The sequence below is a fragment of the Physella acuta genome, unplaced genomic scaffold (assembly GCF_028476545.2).
Source record: "Physella acuta isolate Inbredline_101_S28 unplaced genomic scaffold, ASM2847654v3 ptg000604l, whole genome shotgun sequence".
Lineage (NCBI taxonomy): Eukaryota > Metazoa > Mollusca > Gastropoda > Physidae > Physella > Physella acuta.
Genome location: NW_026732123.1, coordinates 508,076 through 533,186, shown reverse-complemented (window position 1 = coordinate 533,186; position 25,111 = coordinate 508,076). Strand labels below are relative to the sequence as shown.

General features: G+C 37.1%; 2 protein-coding genes across 4 annotated transcripts; both read left to right on the top strand.

The window, feature by feature from the left end:
- Window positions 1-1,555: 1,555 nt before the first annotated feature.
- Window positions 1,556-10,785, top strand: LOC131947689 (uncharacterized). 3 transcript variants are annotated; one of them, XM_059308964.1, is made up of 4 exons: window positions 1,556-1,611; window positions 1,815-1,968; window positions 2,620-2,840; window positions 3,314-3,407. In XM_059308964.1, exons 2-4 carry the CDS (start codon window positions 1,825-1,827, stop codon window positions 3,336-3,338), a joined length of 390 nt encoding a protein of 129 aa, XP_059164947.1. In that variant the 5' UTR covers window positions 1,556-1,611; window positions 1,815-1,824; the 3' UTR covers window positions 3,339-3,407. The 3 variants fall into 3 exon arrangements, with proteins under 3 accessions (XP_059164947.1, XP_059164946.1, XP_059164945.1); XM_059308963.1 differs by lacking the exons at window positions 1,556-1,611; window positions 2,620-2,840; window positions 3,314-3,407 and adding exons at window positions 9,660-9,880; window positions 10,730-10,785 and having other exon boundaries at window positions 1,786-1,968; XM_059308962.1 differs by lacking the exon at window positions 1,556-1,611 and having other exon boundaries at window positions 1,787-1,968.
- A 7,691-nt stretch (window positions 10,786-18,476) lies between these two features.
- Window positions 18,477-20,411, top strand: LOC131947656 (calmodulin, striated muscle-like). The gene is made up of 3 exons (XM_059308896.1): window positions 18,477-18,574; window positions 19,806-19,963; window positions 20,187-20,411. The coding sequence occupies exons 2-3, from the start codon at window positions 19,817-19,819 to the stop codon at window positions 20,409-20,411; spliced, it is 372 nt and encodes a 123-aa protein (XP_059164879.1). The 5' UTR covers window positions 18,477-18,574; window positions 19,806-19,816.
- Window positions 20,412-25,111: the final 4,700 nt, after the last annotated feature.

Sequence of the window (25,111 nt, the reverse complement as noted above, 5' to 3'; positions counted from 1 at the left end):
CTATTGAAGTTAACACTCATCCAATCTGCATATAACCTTTAATAAGCGAACACAGTTGTGGTAGAACACAAGGTTAAACTAGATAAAATATTTAATTTATAAAATATCAAAACCCAACTTACAAAGCGTAAGAAAAAACACTATCACAGATTTCAACACTGTAAAAATTAGCCACAGGCCACACAACACTGCTATAGCTTCAAGAATCACTTGGCGACAAGTAATATTATACTAGAAGACTAAATCAACTTAAGAAAGCATAGCACACACAGGACTTAAGTTCTCTCACGTTCAAATGGTCAGAATCTATTGCCGGACAAAATGGACGGCCTGGTCTTCATAGACCGTTTGATCAAGGTAGACTGCCTGACCAAGGTAAACTGCCACGTGTGGCGAGTGTGCGGTGCAGTTAAAGACTTCTGCAACAGGGGAGGTCATCCTCAACTCATGTAGCCATTGGTTGGGAGGGTCATCTGATCAGAATCATTCAATCAGATCTTAATGGAAAATTTCTACGTCTTAGACACCCTTGGTAAGACAGTGGAAAAACCCCAGGAGTTGCACCATCACTCCCTATAAGGTATTATACAATGTCAAAATAAAAATGGAACCTGACTCGACCTAAGTAGGTCACACTCAGAACAGGCCAAAACAGACTGAAAGAACATGACGTTTAAAAAACTAAAAGTTGGCCCTAGCGAAAATTTCCCTTGTGGCATGGCCCTGGAGAATACAAAACACGTCCTTCAGGACTGTTCCTTATATAACCAGGTGCGATCCAAACACTGGCCCCTACACACCCCACTCAAGGGAAAACTATGTAGAGCGCCTGCAGATCTGGAGACCACAGTCCAGTTCATCCACGAAGTTTTACTTATGATTTAAATCGTCTGACATAAATTGAATTAAGAACGCAGAAGATGAAAGAGGAGCCTATCTGTGACGCCGCGTCTTGCGTCCTTTCGGAAAGAGATAGGAACAACACATGTGTTCTTATGTCGTGACGCCGCTATCAGTTGGACAATTTTCCAGATAAGGCTGAACATGGTCTCTTCTTTGAAAGTACGAAAAATCGATTTTGTTTTGTATTTGCAATAAATGTGCTATAATGTTATCACACTAATGTCAGGTCTTACAGATAGATGTCAGCTAGTGCACTCACCGTACACATATGGTTTTAATTTATAACAGAATTGTCTTGTATCAGTGTTTTCTGGCACACCTAACGTCATGACTTAATCACAATGTTCACACGCATTTGTATTACTTATACCAAAAATCTTAAAATCACTTCAACAGAAGAGAAATACGGTGATCGATTGTTAAAGACAACTAATGGTATATTATGTTTATAATATTTTAACCAATCAAGAATATTCGATGTATTTTAATAAGAACATGTTCTTTTTGTTAAAGTTATAGTGGTTTTTATATCCAAACACGTGTTATATTTTTAAAATTCTGTTATCTTTTAAATTACTTTTTAAAAGCCTAATCATGCGATGGCCATATGTTAAATGCCCATGTCAACTCGGTCCATTTCTGCCATATAAACCCGACTTTACCTGGGATACTTCACTACAACAGCACCAGTGCTAACTGTAACCACTCGTAAGCAAGTTTGTTTGACTTATTTAAATATAGGATCAATTACCAGTAAATTGTTAATAGTTCAATATTATAATATTTAGCCGTGTATTATTTGTTTCGTGCAAACTCTATTCAGCATTTTAAACTACAAACGTGGAACTATTACAAACAACAACATAATGTATTTTATTATATGATGATACTGTTGTTTTTATGATCCCCAGACCCAGCAAAATGTCAATCATCCTCGCCCTTCTCGTCTGCCTGCCAATGATCTTTGGCCAGGATCTGAACAACATCGCCGACGCCTCATTCAGGAGGTTGGACGCCAACCATGACGGCCACATCAGCAGATCTGAAGTCGACAACTACTTTGATGTACGTCGTAGTGTAACTATGATGGTTTTCTAGTTCAAGGCTTTAGCTCCCTAGTGAGCAAAGAACTAGAAAACACTTTTCAATCAACCAAGATTTGCGAATATCTTTATTTCGGCCTATGTCATTTCTACATTTTTCCATCCACCAAGATTTGTGAATCTCTTTATTTCGGCCTATGCCATTTCTACACTTTTCCATCCACCAAGATTTGTGAATGTTTTTATTTCGGCCTCTTTCATATCATATCTAAGCTGATGTTCATAGTGTATCGACTTCAGGGTTTCTGTTTTTACTGTATGTTCCACTCTTCCAGTGCTGGCATGGTCTTGTTGATATTATGTAACAACAACTGATAATCAGCCACCGCCCCCTCCCCCTCATTTCTCCGTTCTTCACTCTAAACTTTCCTTTATCCACACGTCTAAGAGAGCTTCTGTCTTGTGTCTCCGATGCTTTTACCAAAAAGGCTGCGATATACAAAATAATGTTCTTGAGTTTAATAATTATTAACGCCCATCATAACTATTTTTTATTTTTTTAACCATTTGGTACAATTTTTATGACATGAAATTATTTCAAGTTTGTGAAATTATGCCGTTTAGTTTAAAACACATTTGGCTTTCCTAATTAATGAATTTATGGTAATGATAGAACTACGACCAAAACAACGATGGCCATGTGACCAGAGCTGAATACGGCCACCATGTTGACCAACTGTACCATGACCCAGCCGTCAACAGAGTCCTCCACGGCATCTTCAACGGTCTAGACAGCGACAATAACAACATCCTCAACAACGTTGACTACGCCGCCCTCTTCGCCAGCGCTGATGCCAACAGCAACAACCAGGTCACCGAGCAGGAATACAGAACGTGAGTACCTTTAGTGGGTTCTAATGTTACACTGTGAGTACCTTTAGTGGGGTCTAATGTTAAATGTTGAGTACCGTTATTGGGTTCTAATGTCAAATTGTTGGTTGATCCGTTAATTATACACACATCTAAATATGATAGTATTAATAACATCCGTTACAGAAAATGTATCAAAATGTTTTCAACATCCAACTTTGAAAATGTTTAATTTGATATTGTTTATGTGTAGATTTGTTCATAAATGAACATTTTGCTCAATTTGATAAATACAGTTCGTTCATAACAAGTATCAAAACATCTGAATTTTAACATGTTAATTGAATTTAGAATATGTTTAATCTGTTAATAACATTCAAATACGAACATGTTGCCTTATTAAGAATTTGTATATAGGCCTATATATTTATATTAACATATTTTAATAAAAAATAAATATAAATATTTAAATATTTTTTGTGATCTTTTACTTTCAGTTATTTCGCCACCCTCACCAACTAAGCTGGCTCAAAAACATTTTTTTCTAAATTCTTATGTACTGTTAAAAAAATAAAACATTGTTTTATAATGTGATTACTTGACTTGTGTTTTATTGCTCAAACAGAAAGAGAAACAATTTAAGCAAATTTTCACCATTGTATTCGATGGAGAAACTAAGGATGATAGTTTCTGAAACAGCATAATGACAGATCATTGGCACAAGCTGTTGTACGAATTATATTTTCTTCGTGCATCTGTTTTTTATACCTGAGAGGTGTTGTAGTTTTATGTAGTTGTGCGAGAAACGGCAAAGTGGTTTGGGTACAAGAGGGTTAATTAGTAAACAGTGATCTCATTTCAAATATAATCTTTTCAAGTTAGTGCCATTAACGTAAAATATTTTTATATAAACTAAGCAAACGTTTTGGTACTTTTTACAGCATATCAAACTAGTTTTAGATAAGAACAAAAATGAAATAAATTAACGTATAAAAATGTGTTTGCCGTCCATTTGGACGTATCTTTTGACCATCCAGGATCGCCTGGTGCCAGAGTTAATCGTGTGATGATCAGATGGGAGGGGAGTGGTTACAAAGTGTAACGTAACACTTTAAAATTTTACACACTAAATTTTAAAATGAATTTTCTATTTATTTTGCATTTTAAAGATTTTTTGTTTATAATTTATAATGAAAGTAAGAATAGCATTATATTGAGAAACCATAGGCCTAATTAATATTTCATGGGTAGCCTTTCTTTGTAATAAACCACTAGAAATTTTCTTGACTATGGTAATGATAACGTAAGATGGGGGTTAAATTCGCAAACAAATCATTGACGTCATTTAAGGACAACTCCTGCCATAAGTCTGCTGGTCCTCATTATCAGCGGCGTGTCTAGGGGCTGTAAGGAGAGGTCAGAACTGACCAATGGACTGCCTAACTGAGAGCTGTTGCACAGCAAGCTATAGAAAGTTCACAAAACCGCGCAACTGAATGCTCGCAAAATCATCACAAAATTAATATATATATATATATATATATATATATATATATATATATATATATATATATATATATATATATATATATATATAAATTTATTGATATAATTATATATTGTAACGCTTGGCTAAGTAGGTATTTTGGGGTCGTATGGGCCAGGCGTAACAATAGTAAATAAAACACAATCCACAGGGATTATTATTTACTTGTAATATTCACCAACAACAAGTAAAAATAAACCGGGAGTGATCTGCACTGAACTTTCTCGAATATTCTTGTATAAAACAACAGGGGATTGGAACTTTGAAAAATTCAAAGTAGAAAAAGTACCACTTCCGGTTATCGGAAATCGCTCAAAAGTTGATACGGATCTACGATTTTGATAAAATACTTATGTATGAAATTTCATCAACCTAGCTGTAACTAGTTAACAAGTTATCGTGTTTACACACACACAGACACACAGACAGACAGACACACAGACATACGGACAAGATTGCAAAATTATGTTTTTCCGTATCAGTGATATGTAAAACGTCGAGATTTGTAAAAGTCTCGATTTTTTTTTTTGCACGATTGCAAGACTTTCTCTATACTTCGTATATACGAGAAAGTAAAAATTGAAAAGAAAACTGACGAGTCATTCTACTGCGTTGACATCACACAACCATTTCTCCACACTCACACGTTTACACACTTCCTCTCCCTAGCCCACCACTTTCAAGGGGAGGCCACTCTCACACACACACTCTGTGCCTACACATTTCATTTTAGACAACCACAAAATGATTAGATTCCAGTATAAAATATTATAGGCAATACTTTTAAACAGAAATATTTGAAATATTCAGTTCCACTTAACGCTAAGGTACTATCAACAAGCATGACTCTTACCCAAAATATTAATGCAATGGTCATTCAAGAGATCATTAAGCAATATAGTTATATAAGGTCATTAGGCAGACTTGACACAATCATTAAAAAACCTAGTAGAACATTGACCCAGAAAAATTGAGTTGGCTGATCAAAAGCGTCTGTCGTAATAACAACATGGGTTGATCAATAAAGAAATGCGATCTTAACATTCCTGGAAAGAAATTATTTCTTCAATGTTATTAGTAGTCAGGCAGTTAATGCAAAAAATAAGAAAGAGATTTTATTCATTGAAAAAAAAAATGCAACTAAGATATGATCATTAAACATTCATTTTGTAAGTCAAAGCTAAGAAGTTGATTAGTAAAGTTAACTATCGCGTTTTACTCTAATATTTGGTAGACTAGAGTCAGTCATAGTTCTTTTTCTTCGCTCGATGTCCAGTCTCAGGACACATGACCATTAAACGTAACACAGGATATACTGCTCGTTGTTGTATTTTTGCTTTGTCGTTCACAAGCATATTCATTTCGGTGCTATGTTTTCTTTTATTCAGCCAAGTCCATTGACGAATGGCAACGAAATTAGTAGTATTTTAAGAAGACGATTTTAGATAAGTATAATATGACAGCTGATGTAAACACAATATATTTGTGCCCTAGAAATGTTTTCGAAGATTTCACTAAAAAAAACACTACACACATGTGTATGTTACTTGTTAGATATTTTTTTTTAAATAACACATACAATATGTTTGTTGGTTTAGTATATCTTGTACTAATGTTATGTAAGAGAAAATTGGAAGAAACTTTACTTCGCGGAGCCTCGGGTATCTGCCGTGTTAGCCCTTTCTTTAATCCGCCACAGCTGTTAAAGTCAAGTGAAAATTATGATTTAGCTAAACAAATATACATTTTTTTAAAAAATCCTCATATATTGCGATTTGGAAAATCAATGTTATATCCTACATTGTTTAGAAATAGTGGCATAAAAAGGAAGACTGTAAAAATTTTTTTATTTTAAAACATTGACTGCCAAACAAACATTTAAAGTGACCTAGTTTGATTAAAAATGACCTTAGTTTTGTGGGTTGCACTTGATCGAAAAATTAGAAGTTTTTTAAAAGAAATGTTCTATTAAATTACTTTTGCACTTGATTAAACTGTTTGCAGTATTTTAAAAGAAATGTTCTATTAACTTACTTTTGCACTTGGTCACAGTGGCGTAGGCAGGGGAGGGGGTTAGGGGGGGTCATAACCTCCCCATAGACCCCTCGGTATATATAAAAAGTATGAGGGGGGGGGTGCAAATCGAAAGTTTGAGGAGGGGGGGTGCAAATCGAAAGTTTTAGGGGGGGGGCTGCAAATCGAAAGTTTGAGGGGAGGGGGGGGTGCAAATCGAAAGTTTGAGGGGAGGGGGGTGCAAATCGAAAGTTTGAGGGGGGGGGGGGGTGCAAATCGAAAGTTTGTCCCCGGGTAAAAATTGGAACCCCCCCTTGAGACGATCCTGGCTACGCCACTGCTTGATCTAACTGTATTTTAAAAGATATGTTCTATTAAATTACTTTTGCACTTGATCGAACTGTAAGCAGTATTTTAAAAGATATTTACTATTAAATTATTTAAGTTAAAACTTTTAATCTGTTGCCTTATCACTAGCAACGCAAACAATGGAGGGGGAGGGGGGGTAACACTATCATTTAAGACACCCTCAATCACCGAATGACACCCTCATTCACCGCACCGGATGACACCCTCAATCACTGCACCGAATGACACCCTCAATCACCGAATGACACCCTCATTCACCGCACCGGATGACACCCTCAATCACTGCACCGAATGACACCCTCAATCACCGAATGACACCCTCATTCACCGCACCGGATGACACCCTCAACCACCCTCAACCACCGGATGACACCCACAACAACCGGACTACATGACACCCTCCATCACCGGATGACACCCTCAATCACAGGATGACACCCTCAATCACCGCACCACACCCTCAATCACCACACCGGATGACACTCTCAATCACCGCACCGGATGACACCCTCAATCACCGGATGACACCCTCAATCACCGGATGACACCCTCAATCACCGGACCACATGACACCCTCAAGCACCGCACCGGATGACACCCTCAATCACAGGATGACACCCTCAATCACCGCACCTGATGACACCTTCAATCACTGCACCGGATGACACCCTGAATCACCGAATGTCACCCTCATTCACCGCACCGAATGACACCCTCAATCACTGCCCCACACCCTCAATCACCACACCACACCCTCAATCACCACACCGGATGACACTCTCAATCACCGGACCAATTGACACCCTCAATCACCGCACCGGATGATACCCTCAATCACGGCACCACACCCTCATTCACCGCAACGGATGACATCCTCAATCACTGCACCGAATTCACACCCTCAATCACCGGACCACATGACACCCTCATTCACCGCACTGGACGACACCCTCAATCACTGCACCGGATGACACCCTCAATCACTGCACCGGATGACCTTTAACCCAGTGACGCTAGTTTTCCTTACCGTTGTTTGATTTTATTTTAAAAAACTCTCACTTTTAAATCATACAGGCCTACGGTAAAAAAAAAAAAAAAAAAGCAACTATCGGAAACAACGAAATGCACTTGCACTTGGTTGCCGTTTTGATTAGTCTGGAAAATAGTTTATCATTTTAAAAAAATAATCGTGTCCGTCCCATCTGTGTCTTCCTCACGCTCAAGTGTCAAGAAACACAATAAAATCCCCTGAACCTAGGGGAAATCACACATCAGTCAACACTACTGAAACTAACATGTGAGTTATCTCTGAGCATTATTTTAAACCGCTTGTTTTAGATGAATGCTTAGAGGTGATATCTTGTTTATAGTTTTAAGTAATAAGTAGGCTTGAGGTAGCATAAATTGAAATACATTTTAGTGTATTTATTGACGTTTTAGAATATTACTGCTGTAACGTAAGTTAATAGTTCTAAAACACCAAAGACATGAAAACGATGTTTATAGTTTTGAATTTGCAGCAATACCGCGTCAAGTGCAATATATTTGTCAATATAAATACTAATGATTGTTATTCTATACGAGGCACACACTATTCTCTATTATTGTATATTTTAAAAAAACTATATTTTAACATCTGATTATTATTAATATAAAAATTGCACTTTTAAGATTTATTAAAAGTTCCTTTTTGGAATAATTTCAAATGTTACCTCCCAGTTCTGTTTGATAGACCTCTTAGCTTAAAATTTTTCCTAGACAAATTGCACAATCTTTCTGGAGCCTTGTCGAAACTCAAAGTTAAAATATTTACTAATTCGGTTTGCAGAGTCACTTTGTTAAAATATCTACTAAGTCATTTTGCAGATTGTCTACATTAAAATGTTTACTAAGTCAGTTTGCAGAATGTCTATGTGAAACTCCTTGTTAAAATATTTAACTATTCAGTTATCATTATCTCAAAGTTACAATCTATTATACTAATTTAGTTAGCAGGATCTCTATATTAAATACTTACTATTTTAATCAGAAGAATTTTTATGTTGAGATATCCTGATTCTGTTGTCGAATATTCCAGCATGTCTCCCTTCTTTGCTCTCCTCGTCTGCCTGCCCATGCTCGCCCTGGGTCAGGATTTGAACGCAATCGCTTCAGCATCTTTCAGAAGAATCGATGCTAACCATGACGGGCATTTGACCAGATCTGAAGTGGACAATTATTTCGATGTACGTATCTATAGCTATAGTGCCTTTTTATAAAAAAAAACAGACATTTCTGTTACTGGAGCTGATATATTTTTTACAGTGGTTTTATAATGTCAAATCCAAAAGTTTTTCAACTACATGTAGAGTCTGGGTAAAGGTAATGCCACCAGGTGGGTCACCAGAGGCTGTCACCCCATATCTCTCCAAGAATTTTGAATCTTTGCTTGGTCGTACTCCACTCCCCTACAACAACATTGGTGTCACCCCGCTCCCCTACAACAAATTTGCATCTTTGTTTGGTGTCAACCCGCTCCCCTACAACAAATTAGCATCTTTGTTTGGTGTCAACCCGCTCTCCTACAACAAATTAGCATCTTGATTTGTGTCACCACGCTCGCCTATTATTGTGATAATTTGATAAAACACCTTTTGACATTAAATTTTACGATTTTTTGTCGTGGTGTTACCCTATAAGCGATGTCACCGGATGCAGACCACATCCTCCCCCCCCCCCCGCCTTGGGACGCCCATGTTCCCACCTTGTTGAGTAACAGAACAAAATAAATTATTTCAGTTGCAATCGAAAACAAAGTGCCAAACAACACTAGTCAACCATACATATATGGCATACATATATCTGCCTATCCCCCGTCCCCCTATATATCTGTATGTGTTCTAGACATAATAAACATTGTACTCTGTGATTATCAGAACTACGACCAAAACAACGACGGTCACGTGACCAGAGCTGAGTACGGCCACCATATCGACCAACTGTACCACGACCCCGCCATCAACAGAGTCCTCCACAGCATCTTCAACGGTCTGGACAGCGACAACAACAACATCCTCAACAACAGCGACTACGACGACCTCTTCATCAACGCCGACGCCAACGGCAACAACCAAGTAACGGAGGCCGAATACGATAGGTAAGTAATCAAATAAACTATTTGTATTTCAGTTGTACTGGAAATTGTTGAAGTCAGGGGTGGGATTTTAGCGGAGGCCGCACCGTTTAAAATGATTGTATTCTTTAGTTAATATTAATTTCATTTCAGAAAAATTATAAATGGTATCATAAAAATCAATAAATTGAAACTTGCCTGTATTACCAAAGAAATATTTGAGTGTCCATTTTTCATTAAACACGCGGGATTAATCATCAATTTTACGCTTTTTCGGAGGGCTCATGGCTTCACTTTATTTGGAAATTTTTAAATGTTACTGTTGCATAGACAAAACTGAAATAAAACTGACAAACCGGAAAAGTGGGTATTTTAAATGCCTGCGCATGCGCTTTGACATAGCCTCTCTAATGGAAAAAATACGAGACGAACTTTCGCCCGCCTCTGGTTTAAGCGATAGTAAAAAAAAAAAAACTATTGCATATTATATGTAAACTATACTATGTGAGCGTTGGTCTGTGGAGACCTGTTCTGGATAAACCTAATATGTCTGTAGAAAAGAACTGCTCATTAGCGTATCAACCACTTCATGATCAGGAAGTATAGACTTGAGTTGATATTTTTCAAGTTTTATGAACTATAACAAGAACAGCAACCGTTGTATTTTTTCCTGCTTTTTCAACCGCTGTTCTCCCTTAGATTGATTGGTTGGCCGAAATTGTACATACGATTTTCGTACTAACATTTAGTAACATTTACCAATGTATATTCTCATTAGGGTTAAGTAACATTCTCTCACTTTCTTACATAATTTCTTAAATCCATTTTTACTGCTGAATTGTTTTCTAATACGTGTTTTTTTTGTGTTTTCAGATATTTCAGAACCCTTACCAACTAAATAAAATAATAAATAAAGTTTGTAAATACAATTTCATTTGTTGTTTGTTTCTGGTAGGGTTTTTTTTTTAAATGTGGTGGACGTGAAGGTTTTAAAAATCAACTAGCGTGCCGATTCCCGCGCGTTGCCGCGGGGCCAGAAGAAAGTCTGATAAAAAAATTTAAGAGGGTTTCATCAATACGTTACCAATCCTTTATTCTTAGACGCCTGACCTTGTTTTCTAAACCCGAATTGTTTAAATTAAAATAATACCTGCTCTATATTTTTTGGAACATACTTGTCGGGGCAATGGTTTTACTTGGGTGTATGAAGGCCTAGAGTGCACGTTAATTACTCTCAATAAAAGTGAGTTAGAACACACCTCGGCGACCGCCCAGGGGAGTGCTGGGTGATCGCGGGAGCCATCAAATATTGCCCCTGGCTCGATTAAACAACGAATGTCGTGTGTCACCATGTCAAAATTGTAGGGTGCTCCTCTAAACTAACGTTGGCGCAATAGTGTTCTTGGTATAGCCCAGGGCGTCAAATAACACCATACCGGGGCGCCGGCGGATGCTCCTGATTCAATTTAGTACACGACTATAATACCACGTGTATCGATAGTCTATCGCACTCTTTAAAACGAACGTATGAGCCATAGAGCTCATGGAAAGCCCCGGGAGCAGAATAGCACCCTGCGGGACGCCAGATTTGATTTAGTGAGCGACAATAGCATCCCATTTTATCCATAGCCTATCGTGGTGTTTAAAATGAAAGCTATACTGCTCTAGGGTGAGCCCGGGGCGCCAAAGTGCACCATGGCGGGGCGCCGGAGGACGCGCCTGATTCGATCTAATCAACTATTATTGATGCCCATCAAGTCTTTAGTTTTTTTAAAACGTACGTAGGAGCAATAGTGCTCACAGGGGAACCAAGGGCGCTTCGGTAAACACAATCACCGGGGCACCAGCTGCTGCGTCTGTTGCAGTTTTACCGCTGAATATAGTTCTACCCGCTATGCAGGACCCAGATAAACGGATACCAAGTACTAAAATATCTGATCTGTAACTCTGGGCATCAATACGTGACAAAAATTACACCCTCCCGATCGCTGTCAGTAAGAATTTTTTTTTCTGCAGAAACCTTCTCGTGAGTATTCTCATCAACCCTCCAAAGTTTCATGGCACTCGGAAGAACTGTGTCGAATCGCATCCGACTTTTGTTTTGTATATATCGGAGTAGTAATGCATAAAAGACAAACACACAAACACACACACACACATACTTATATATATATATATATATATATATATATATATATATATATATATATATATATATATATATATATATATATATATATATATATATATATATATATATATACCGCATATAGAGAAAAAAAATCGCACCCACCGGGGCGCCGCCCTTGCGAAATTATTTTTTTTTTGCAGTAATCTCCCTTGGGTTGTTCTACTCATGGCAATCGGATGAACAGTGTCAAACTGAAATCGACTTTTATTTTATATACGGTTTATCGAATCGCGCCCTACCAGGACACTATCCCTACGTATTTGATTTTTTTTTCTGCAGAGATCTCCCCAGGAGTAATCTTAACAACTTCTTAAATTTTCTTGGCGATCGGATGAAAGGTGTAGTAATGCATAAAAGACAAACACACACACATACATTGCTTTGCATATATATGTATATATATATATATATATATATATATATATATATATATATATATATATATATATATAATAAGATTTTGCATTCGTTATCAAAAATGTATTTGCATAGTTTATTCTACTTTTAATACTATTTTTAAAATAAATCATACAACACGCTATAAAGTTCAACATTAATATTCTCCAAGTACTTTAAATAATAATTTAACGAGTAATAAATAATAGTTTAAACAAGCGTCGAAATGTCTCCCAATCGTTTGAGAGAAGAACATAATATACAGATGACAGATTCTGAAAGTTTTTTCACGACTCGTCTAGATTTCTTAGGTATTATTGTGTAAAGCAAGCTGTTATTAGCATTTGTAGAGAACTGAATTAAGGGTAACAGAGATTGTAGAACTAGATACGAAATAACTGTTTAGAAGACTCTGCTTCAACTAGACCATTTCATATATTGACTTGACTTACTTTGATTTAGTCCTCTTTGCTCCTTATGGAGCATAGGGCCTCCACCATTTCCTTCCATTTCTTCCTATCCTCGGCTATTAATTTTGACATCTCCCAAGACATCCCTGTTGGCTTCAGTTCTTCAAGAAGACTCCGCCTCCAGGTCTGTCTTGGGCGCCCTCTCTTCCGCTTTCCCTGGGGGTTCCACTCAAGCGCTTGGCGTGTAACATTTGTGTGAGCCTTTCGCAGTGTGACCCACCCAGCGCCACTAGCTCCTGCCTAGCTTTCCTCCATAGTTCCAAGTTCGGCACTTTGTCCTGCCATCTCAGTTTCAGTATCTGTCTAAGGCATATGTTCATTAAGGTCTGTATCTTTGCTGTGCTTGCCTTGGAGACTCTCCATGTCTCTGCTCCATACAGCAGAACTGCCTTGACATTAGAGTTAAATATCCTAATTGTTGTGGTAATGGAGATGGCCGAACTTTTCCATATGGGTCGCAGGACTGTGAAAGCGCAGCGGGCTCTTTTAACTTTAGCGCGTATGTCCTCCTCTGTGCCTCCCGTTTTGCTGATCTTGCTGCCAAGGTAGACAAACTCTTGCACATCATTTACCTGTCTTCCGTCTATTGTCACTGGAGCCTCCTGTTTATTGTTAATTATCATCATTTCCGTCTTTTCTTTGTTGATCTTCAGACCTACGCGCTGCGAGATGGCTCCTAATGCATCAACCTTTTCTTGCATGTCCTGTATCCTGTGCGAGAGTAAGGCAAGATCATCTGCAAACTCCAGATCTTCTAGTTTCCCCGTGAGTGTCCACTGTCATATATGGTGACATGAAAGGGGATTTGACTCTATAAAAATAATTTCATGAGAGGTTTTGCACGTTGTGCGGGTTTGAATTAGACCAGATCAGTGGCGGATTAAGGTAGGCGGAGGGGGGGGGGGGGGGGCTGAGGGAACTGCAGTCAGGGGCCCCCGAATTTTAAGTACCCCACATTTTCACTTACAAATCATAGTAAATTTCACTTTACAACTTAATTGTTGTTTTTACTATAACAATCAACGATTTAATGCATAAATCACTTTTTCCATTTTTTTTTCTAAATATCAAACACGTGCACACACTTCAGTATAATTACTAGCTGTCATCACCTCGTACTCAGACGTTTTTTACATTAAGCTGATGATCCCTAAAATAATATCGTCCGGACCAGCGTTTGCTTATGTCATTAAAATGAGTTGATTTTTAGAGTTTCAAAAAATACCACAAACAGCAGCGGAATTCAGACCAAAAAGTTTAGGGCCTAAGATTGACCCTCTTTAAAATAGTAAGATAGAAATTTGAATGTCATTTCGTCATATAAATCCAGATTCTGTAGTAAGGGAGTAATCATACAATAACGCACATACGTTAGGCAAATGGTCTGCACTGTTTATTAAATCTCACTCCCAAGCATTCATACAAGCAGCATTTTAAGGGGTCCACAAATTCGCCCCCAATAACTCATTTTTTATTTCTACATATGTTTTTTTATGTTAGTAAAATCATTCTTTTAATGCCTAAATTACAAGCTATTTTTTAAACAAACAAAGGCCATACAAAAATCCTACTCCCAGTGTTTACAGCAGCTGTCATCGCTTTCCCCACGGAAACGGTTTACCTAAAGCGACACATCTTAAATAGGGGCCTAATAGTAATACTTTTTCTGGAACATAAATGGGTACAACAGCCTGTGCCAGGAAAAAAAAACTGAATCTCATCAAAACAAATAAAAAAACAAGTTTTACTACACGTTTGTTTATGAGTAATCCGCCTAATTGTTAACAATAATGTGACCAGCTAGTGATAGGGCAACCCTTTAGCCCTATAGCCCCAAGAAAATAGAAAATAGTAGAGACCTACGGATCCGGCTGTCAGCACCGTTAAAAAACACAACGTTTTTGTTAGGTAAGAATTGTGTTTTGAGTGTGAGTTATTGGAAGTGACAGGTCGGATAGTAACGATGTTTGTATGTGCCAAATTAACAATAATTAAAACCAAATCTAGACGCCAAGTGATGGCAACAAGGACATGGTGTACCGCTATTGAAGTCGTGAGGCCTTAGCTCGTCCCCAAATCTTAGGTGCTCCAAAATTTTCACTTTTTAACAATAGTACACACTATTCGTCGATTTTCCTGTCGATTTTTGTTTTTACTATCTCAATGAATGTTTTAACGTTCAACCCTTCAGCTTATCTTTTTTACACATATAAATTTGACATGTATTCTTCCATGAAAGTATACGTTTGTCGTTTAGACAGACACACACGCACAAGCTATACATTGCTTTCATCGCTTCCCGTAAGACAATGTTTATTAAAGAGAGCTGTCCTTAAAATAATAAAACGTGTGACACTGGACTAAAAAATTAGTTTTTTGATTGACCTCGCTTATAAAACATTATAAAACACAACCAGAGAGTAAATTACATTAGACTAGGCCTAGCCTACATTTTCAGATCTGCATGTGTTAAGTGGAGATCACATAAACTAACATCATACAAACTTGACGTATGTTTTGAAATCCTGGATCTTTAGTTCCTTCATCATTTTCGAATTGATTTTGACTCGATTATTTATCTTGTTTGTAAATACAAGATAAATACTAATACAGCTGAATGATGCAAAACCAAGTGTATTTTAACTATCTTGCCAGATTAACACTACCAGCCGGCTTATATATATATATATATATATATATATATATATATATATATATATATATATATATATATATATATATATATATATATATATATATATATATATATATATATATATATATATATATATATATATATATATATATATATATATATATATATATATATAAACGTATGGGGGGCCCCAAAAAATTTTCAGCCTGAGGGCCCCGCTCAAGCTTAATCCGCCTCTGGACCAGATGACCTACTTTGAAACAAATTTGTAGATTGCAAATAATAAATAATTATGTCAGAGTTTTTTTTTAAAGTGCAGACTGATTGCATGTTTTGATAAAATATAAAAATTATGGAACATTCTGTTTTTTAGTCTATTAAATAGAAATATACATTTTTGAAAACTACACAATAAACGCGTTATACAAAAAAAGAGAAAAATGCATATTTAAAACACCACCTGTTTCGCTCATTAATAAAAACAAAACAAAATGTCAATATAACATGTCACACATGGCTACAGGACATTACTCCCCCCCCCCCCCAGTCCCCGTCAATTGCCCGCAGGACAAAGCCCCCTGTATTTACCCTCTGAGCAATTATCCCCCTTTTAATCCCCCCTCCCCCCACCCCCAAGTTAGAATCCTAATTCTAACTCAAATTCTATACTTATATAACCTCAAGAAAAAAACAAAAACCTAAGCATTCCCCTCAGCATAACATTTATCACAAAACCAAAACCAACTCTAGACATTAGTTTAAGCCTAAACATGACCATAACACTAACCCTAATCCTAATCCTAGCCCTGACGCTAACACAGACCATTTCCCTAGCTCTAATCGTAACCCTAAATCTAGCCCTAGCCCTAGCCCTAGCCCTAGCCCCAGCCCCAGCCCCAGCCCCAAGCCCTAGCCCTAGCCCTAGCCCTAGCCCTAGCCCTAGCCCTAGCCCTAGCCCTAGCCCTAGCCCTAGCCCTAGCCCTAGCCCTAGCCCTAGCCCTAGCCCAGCCCTAATTACTCCGGGGGGTAATGTCGGAGGGATGTCCGGGAGGTAAATGGGGGGGGGGGGGTAATGCCCTGTTCCCATCAAACATGTAGACAAAACAGAGAAACAGAGAGACACATTAAATTTGAGTGTAGTTTAGTACTGAAAGCAAAAATACTAACAACAATGAAAGCAAAAATACTAACAACAACAAATCAAACAGCCAGTACAAATAAAGCAATCACACTGAATTTAACCGACTTGAGAAAGAGCAGAAGACGAAAATAAACTGGTAGCAAAGGTAATTTTTAGGTTGACTGTTCGAATCCGTGTTCAAGTCAGTAGAACGTCACTAAGTCAACCCAGCTCTGATGGGTACCCGACTCACGCTAGGAAAACTAAGGCGGCTGGGCATTGCGCTGAACACTACCCCTTTATTATTTCAGCTCCAGTTATAAGCCCATAAACCCCTCCCCAACCCACCAAAAACAGTGAAAACAAATGCCCTGCTATTTTATTTTATTTTAATTTCAAGTTTTCCCCTTTTTTTGACTTCCCAAATCTCCATAGAACGTCGATTCACAATTTAATTTTTTTGTATGATTCACAAGTAAACCGTTTTCATTGTATGAAAGTAAATGACAGAAAGAGGTATTACTACTGTAAATCTGTATCAGTCCTCACAAGCCGAAGATAAAAACTATAATGCTAAAGCGAACATAGCAAGGTAAATCGACGCTGTAAATTACATGACTGAGGACATAAAACCTCCACAGATTTTTAACAAAATATCATGTACCATCACAGTACAAGGGGCCGGTTAAGTAAGATCATCAACAGCTCGTTACAACCCAGTCACACCGCAGACACAACCTAGACACAACCTAGACACATCATAGCCACAACCTAGTCACGTGAACAGATAAGCAGGTGCTCTGTTCAAATGGTTTCCAAATCATGTCTTTCCGTAGTCCTAATGTCTTTCCGTATTGCTCATGTGTTTTCCTATTTGTCACGTGCTTTTAAAAGGTTATTGTCTAGTGTCCATTTATAGAGTTACCAGTTTAAATACACTAATTAAAACCGACGTAATTTTGATTAAGGTGTACCAAGTCACTCGCGTTTAGTTTTCCTAATTTACACTTTCCCAATAAGATGTTCTTCAAGACGGGATGGGAGGGGGCGGGCATCGGGATAAATCCTGGTGAGGGCCCAGGAAATATCCAGTGGGGCGACATGATCGGTGTTGTGATGGGCGTATTAGTTTATTTCAATACTGTTTAAATGACTTATTTAATTAATCAACCCATCTTGTCATTTTGTTATTTTTGTATTTAAATTGGGAGGGGGGCGCTTTTATTTTTTTTTCCTGGGCCGATTAGACAGCACCAGTCTACCGCTGCTTCAAGATAAAACTTTTATATACAAGTTCCTTAAGTGTCTGCTCAACATTTGTAGCTACATCTAACAATTATTTACAAGTGTTTATGATGACAAGAGGGCTGTGCCCTAGTGGCCAGGGAAGTTTTAAAAGGCGTCTACAACCCCCGATTAAAATTTTCTAAGTGCTTTTTTCCCCAATAAAAGCCTGCATTTTAGGCCCTAGTATAAGGGAATGAAAAAGGTGAAATAGAGAAATACCAACACATTTTTGGGACCCATCGACATTTTTTTCCTGTGGACTCGCCAGGAATTTTCCCGGTAAACTGGCGGGCCAGTCCATCACCAGAACAAAAGTAACAGGATTTACAACTCGCAATCTTGTAGTTACACATATGTAGGATAGACCAACCACACGTTCAACTTTCATTTGAACTGGAAGATCAATTTCTAGGTTATGGATCTAAAATATTTCTTATCGGGATTATGATCTTATCTTCAGTGATTTTAGTAGATCGTGGAGATTTTTTGTGTAAAAGGTGGTTTTTTTTTTTACTGGGACGTGAGTTAGGATAGGTATAAATAAAAGCGTGGTGATGATGTGATTATCATTGTATGTAAAGGAAACTTTGCTACTAAAGTAAGTATCGGGTCTCTATAACTATTGCCTTTACAATCAGAATACTATTTTATAAATGAGATAGAAGTAGACGTGCAGGCCCATATACAAAGCTATTCACATAATTCCATCTCTGGGTAAAGATTACAAGAGCGTATCAGAGGTAGTTAGAAGTGTATAGCTTACGTTTCGGTACTATACAAATGGAACGAAACTGTTCAGTTAGATTCTAAAATACAAATCAATGAATACATGATTATATTTTATAATTTAATTGGAATTATTTATAAATATATTACATTCAAGCACATTATTAGTTATACATAAATATGTTTGTATTTGTATTTGTATTATATATATATATATATATATATATATATATATATATATATATATATATATATATATATATATATATATATATATATACTAGGCATGCTGCCCAGCTTCGCTTAGGCTTTCGAAAACATTGAGAATTTGAATGCTTAATTAATTCGCCCGAGGGTCGGTCTACGACCTCAGGAGTTATGAAGAGGTTCCTCCGTGGACACATCGGGAACCCGACAACTTAGCTTTATAGATCATCTAGATCTAGAATTTCTAGATCTAGATGATCTAGAACATCAAGATCTAGATCAATATCTAGATCTAGAATCTCTAGATCTAGAATCCAAATAGATAAAATAATTTTTTTTAAGTTTAGGCCGAGAAAATCGTATTGTATACATTTCATAGCGTACATAGCTCTAAATCATATTTGAATGAAATAGTTCATTTTTAAAATTCTAAACTCGGAAGATGACGTCATCAGTTTCGTGCTCTTGTTTTAGTGTTTTCGTGTAAACAATAAGCGACGTCATTGTTAAATGCGTTCTTTTCCCAAGTTTATACACTTTTCCGGTTGCATAAATAATACTGTTTCTCTATATTCGAATACGCCTTTATTTTTTATTTTTCTTCTTTAAATAAAATTGTGGTTATACATTTAAAACATCTAACATATTATTTTCAACAAAAGTCCGTAAAACGTTCTTCATATATCGCTGCCGATTCTGACGTGATGTCCGGCGAAAATATTTTGCGGACAGACAGAGAGAGAGAGAGAGAGATGTGCGAACGTGGGGTTTTATATATTAGGATATATATATATATATATATATATATATATATATATATATATATATATATATATATATATATATATATATATATATATATATATATAATTGATTGATGATCTGATTTTCTCCAGGAAATCTCACAATGTCCATGCTATTCGCCCTCCTCCTGTGCCTCCCCGCCCTCATCCTCGGACAGGACATAGACGCCCTCGCTATTGCGTCCTTCAAACGAGTAGACTCCAACGACGACAACCGCGTCTCAAAATCAGAAATAGATAACTACTTTGATGTAAATATTATTTTATCTTTCGCATCATTGATCGAATTGATCTGAATTTTAAACAACCCAATCTACTTTGATAATTTTGTTCTTTTTATGCCTTACATCATTAAACGCCTCTGAATGGTTGTTTTTTTTTAAACAAATCAGAAATCAAATTTTTAATTATCATAGTCACTAAACAAAACATGTATTCTAAGGGGTGTTTTGTTTTTTTATCTTAAACTTTCAGAACTACGACCAAAACAACGACGGTCACGTGAGCAGACCCGAGTACTCCCACTACGTCGATCAAAACTACCCAGACCAGACGACCAACACCGTCATCCGTGGCTTGTTCAGTGCTCTAGACACCGACGGCAACAACATCCTCAACAACGTCGACTACAACAAGATCTTCGCTGATGCTGACGCCAACAATAATGGCGAGATTAACCAGGAGGAATATATTAGGTAGCTAGAGAGGAAATAATATAGGTGGGGGATCTTGGTAGAGGAATACATTAGGTAGCTAGAGAGGAAATAATATAGGTGGGGGATTATGGTACAGGAATATATTATGTAGCTAGAGAGGAAATAATATTGGTGGGGGAGCTTGGTAGAGGAATATATTAGGTAGCTAGAGAGGAAATATAGGGGGAGCTTGGTAGAGGAATATATTAGGTAGCTAGAGAGGAAATAATATTGGTGGGGGAGCTTGGTAGAGGAATATATTAGGTAGCTAGAGAGGAAATAATATTGGTGGGGGATCTTGGTAGAGGAATATATTATGTAGCTAGAGAGGAAATAATATTGGTGGGGGAGCTTGGTAGAGGAATATATTAGGTAGCTAGAGAGGAAATAATATTGGTGGGGGATCTTGGTAGAGGAATATATTATGTAGCTAGAGAGGAAATAATATGGGCGGGGGATTATGGTACAGGAATATATTATGTAGCTAGAGTAGAAAATATAGGGGGAGCTTGGTACAGGAATATATTAGGTAGCTAGAGTAGAATATATAGGGGGAGCTTGGTACAGGAATACATTAGGTAGTTAGAGAGGAAATAATATGGGCGGGGGATTATGGTACAGGAATATATTATGTAGCTAGAGTAGAAAATATAGGGGGAGCTTGGTACAGGAATATATTAGGTAGCTAGAGTAGAATATATAGGGGGAGCTTGGTACAGGAATACATTAGGTAGTTAGAGAGGAAATAATATGGGCGGGGGATTATGGTCCAGGAATATATTATGTAGCTAGAGTAGAAAATATAGGGGGAGCTTGGTACAGGAATATATTAGGTAGCTAGAGTAGAATATATAGGGGGAGCTTGGTACAGGAATATATTAGGTAGCTAGAGTAGAATATATAGGGGGAGCTTGGTACAGGAATACATTAGGTAGCTAAAAAGGAAATAATATGGGTGGGGGATTATGGTACAGGAATATATTAGGTAGCTAGAGTAGAATATATAGGGGGAGCTTGGTACAGGAATACATTAGGTAGCTAGAGAGGAAATAATATGGGTGGGGGATTATGGTACAGGAATACATTAGGTAGCTAGAGAGGAAATAATATGGGTGGGGAATTATGGTACAGGAATATATTAGTTAGCTAGAGTAGAAAATATAGGGGAATCCTGGTACAGGAATACATTAGGTATCTAGAGTAAATCACAAATGGAAACGTACGGGCATTATTTCCTATTTTAAAGTTACGAGTGTGGATTACAGGCACGATGCCATAGAACGTCCCAAACTCCACACGGTCCTCAAGGGTGCCTGAATTGAATTGGGGGATAGTAAACAAAGTTGACCATACTAAGGGTTAAATGTAACACTAAGCAATATTCATGCCACTTATTTGTACAAAAAAATAACCAACAAGATTTGTTTGTTTTTTTTAAATTTTAAAATGCATGTTTCCCTACTGATAGTAATTTTAAAACTTTTATTAATCTTTTCTGCTCATTTTTGTTCTTTTTCAGATACTTTAAATCTATCGCTGTCTAAATGATGTTTTAAATTTTTTTAAATAAACTTTTATTTACTTGCATATAAAACATTTTCTGCTTCTTCATTTTTTAAAACTGTTTTAAGAGAAATGTATGTGCATTTCTTTAAAGTTAAAACAGAATATCGAAATGACTTATGAGAAAATAGTGTACAAAAAGTACCCTATTAATACAGAGTTTAGTTGTCTTAGCAAATTTTATGTTTATAAGCTCTAGGCTGGTAAAAACTTCTATCGCCCAAATACATAAACCAACCCACGATTCTAATACATGCTTTATTTATTGTAATGTAAAAAAGTAAGTTCCATTAGTAACACACAGTACATACAGACAAGCCTTTAAACTATTATTAATTTTAATTTGTATGATCGTTTGGCTGCTGGCCTGAAGGTCTCGAGTTCAGTTCTCGGCTCGGACTTGAGATCGTAGCACATCCCTGGGACCACCCAGCTCTGATGGGTACCTGACTCACTTTAGGGGACACGAAGGCGGCTGTGCATAGTGCTGACCACACTATCCCCTTGTATGCCGAAATAAATGTGACAGGTGAACTCTATCTGTCCCATGTGCCTTGGAAACGATTGGGAAAAGATAATTATAATGATGATGATTTTTATAACATCTACTTGCCTGGCTAAAACATTCGATACCTGAAAATATATTTTCTACCCCCATAACGATCAAAATGACCCCCCACCCCCCACCATCTTTTTTGTAAACTACAGACCTCAAAAATAGGACATTTAAAAGTCGTAATATCTGACAATATGGTTCAAGTTACTAGCACTATTGACACGCATGACTATAAAAAAAATATTTATTTTTTTAAAAATGTGTTAAAAGTTGAAATTACGTTTAGCATTACTGTGGTACCAAAAAAGTCTATTTATGTATTTATGGTTGCTAAACCGAAAACTCTAGCATTCAAACACAGCCAGTTGAGGCTCGATAGCAGGGACCAGCAGCTCTTCTAGGAAAGACAACTCCAAAATTAAACAACTACTGCCTTGTAGTTTGTTCTTGGTTTCGACAAAGGCTACGGAGGCAAATCCAAAAAGAAAAGCAAGCTGAAATTGCAGTCAATGGCTCCAAAGGCGCATAACAAGTTGACACGTGATATTTAATTATGTTTGAGGAATACTTGCCAAGATTAAAAATCAAGAACGAAGAAGAAGAGTAACTGTGAGGTCTATTAACGCGAAAGTCTCCGTTTATTGGATCTGTTTGACTGGGTAGAGGGGGGGGGGGGGGGGGGGGGGGGGGGGGGAGGTTAACACATGAAGGATTCTCATTCAGTTCTAGAGGATGTCAAGAGTGGGACGAAAATGCTTCGTTCTTCATTCGGTGCTGAAATACCTTAACACTAGCGTAAATAAAAGAGGGCCACGGGGTGAAAGAAAAAGGTACAAGTAAATCACAAACGCCTAAAATGATTAGAAAGTGGACCTTATTATCTTGCTATGTATGTTTGAATGTATAGATAGCGTAGTATGTGTGTGTGTGTTGACTGGAAGATAGTACAGCGTTCAAATGACCGGCATTAAATAGCGCCAACTTTTGGGATTTGGTATACACTACTGTCACAATAAGAGCACAATCATTATTATGGCAGGGCTGTATCGATAAAATAAGTTGAATGTAATGCTATTATTTTTTTAAGATAAAAGCAAATAATGAAGTTTTAAGCAAAAATATACTGTCAGAATCCCAATATTCAACCTTATCTAATGGATTCAGTCTTCTATCGTTTCCCACCCCTCGCCTCGAACGAAATAGAACTTATATACAAAATATATACTCTAACCAGTCCCCCCCCCCCCCCACAAAAAAGTTTCAAGTGCTCCTCCCAACCTGGAAAAAATTTCTGAAAGAAACACTGCTCTTACGATACAACTAATTCTACTGTGTTACCACACGTGTAATGTAACCAGCTTTGACGGGTACCTCTCTAGAGAACCGAGTCAAAAATATAGAAAGTTTGAAGAGATGTCAGAACATTGCATAAATTCACTGGACATTATGACCACTCAAATGTATTCTCATTTCTTGGATTTCTCAAGGTTTAAAAAAGAAAATAAGTCAATTATACCTGCCCTTTGATAATTGTTGTCAAGAAAAGTACTTTACTAACGTTTTGTTATAATTAAAGAGAAGAAAACACAAATTCAGCTAGTTTCTGATAAGCAACACTGAGTAGTTTGCCAAGTTTTACTGTCCTATTTTTATCCGATCTTGTTTGTATACAACAAAATAAAATCCTCACAACACAAATATTTACCATTGTGTACACTCTTCTAAAGTCAGCACTTTTAACAATTTACCAGCATCAATATTTTGTTTAGTTGGTATGCCAAAATTTACACTTTAGATTTTTACACTGGGACTCAGCCAGATAAACATAGCCTCGACATCATGACAAACAAAAACAGCAAGAAGTTCATGCATGATCACTTAGTGCACAACTTATCAAAGGTTAAGGTTTACCGCTAGAAACATATATAAACCTGCTCAGCGGCATCTGAATTCACTACTACAACAGCTACTAGGTATGCATATTTTTAAACATCATCTTATCCAGTTCGTGACCAAGGCACATGGGACAGATGAAGTAGAGTTCATCTTTTCGGAGACCTCGACATACGAAAAGATAGTATGGTCAGCACTATCCCAGCCGCTTTTGCTTTCCTTAATGTGAGCTAGTGACCCATCAGAGCTGGGTGGACTCAAGGACTTGAACCAGTATTCGAACTCGAGCCATTTGGTTTCGAAGTCTAGCTCTCTACCGCTAGGCCACGCCATCTTATAAAATTTAAATATTCTCTCATTTTCTTGTTTTCTTAGAATTTGTACACATGATAAGTAATTCTCAAGTACGACTTTTTATCATTGAAATTTAATTATTTACAACGTGTATTAATTAATCATCGATCTGGTCTAAGTTTGACAAATGTGTAAGATACTAGTCTTTTTCTAATGCTAACATGTAAAAATATGTTGTAATAAAATTTTTCCCCAGAATCATCACAACAATGAACTTCCGACTTGCATGCGTGTTTTGCATCCTATCCCTGGCTTTGGGTAGGTATGTTGATCAAGACAGTTCCCAGTCCTTCAGGGAATTGGACAAGAACCGTGATGGTCAACTCTCTAGATCTGAG

Coding starts and splice junctions, on each gene's coding strand:
- LOC131947689 (XM_059308963.1), top strand. CDS start 1,804: ATGATCCCCAGACCCAGCAAAATGTCAATCATCCTCGCCCTTCTCGTC. Junction 1,969..9,659: donor AAGTCGACAACTACTTTGAT/GTACGTCGTAGT, acceptor TGTGATTATCAG/AACTACGACCAAAACAACGA. Junction 9,881..10,729: donor ACGGAGGCCGAATACGATAG/GTAAGTAATCAA, acceptor TTGTGTTTTCAG/ATATTTCAGAACCCTTACCA.
- LOC131947656 (XM_059308896.1), top strand. CDS start 19,817: ATGTCCATGCTATTCGCCCTCCTCCTGTGCCTCCCCGCCCTCATCCTC. Junction 19,964..20,186: donor AAATAGATAACTACTTTGAT/GTAAATATTATT, acceptor TTAAACTTTCAG/AACTACGACCAAAACAACGA.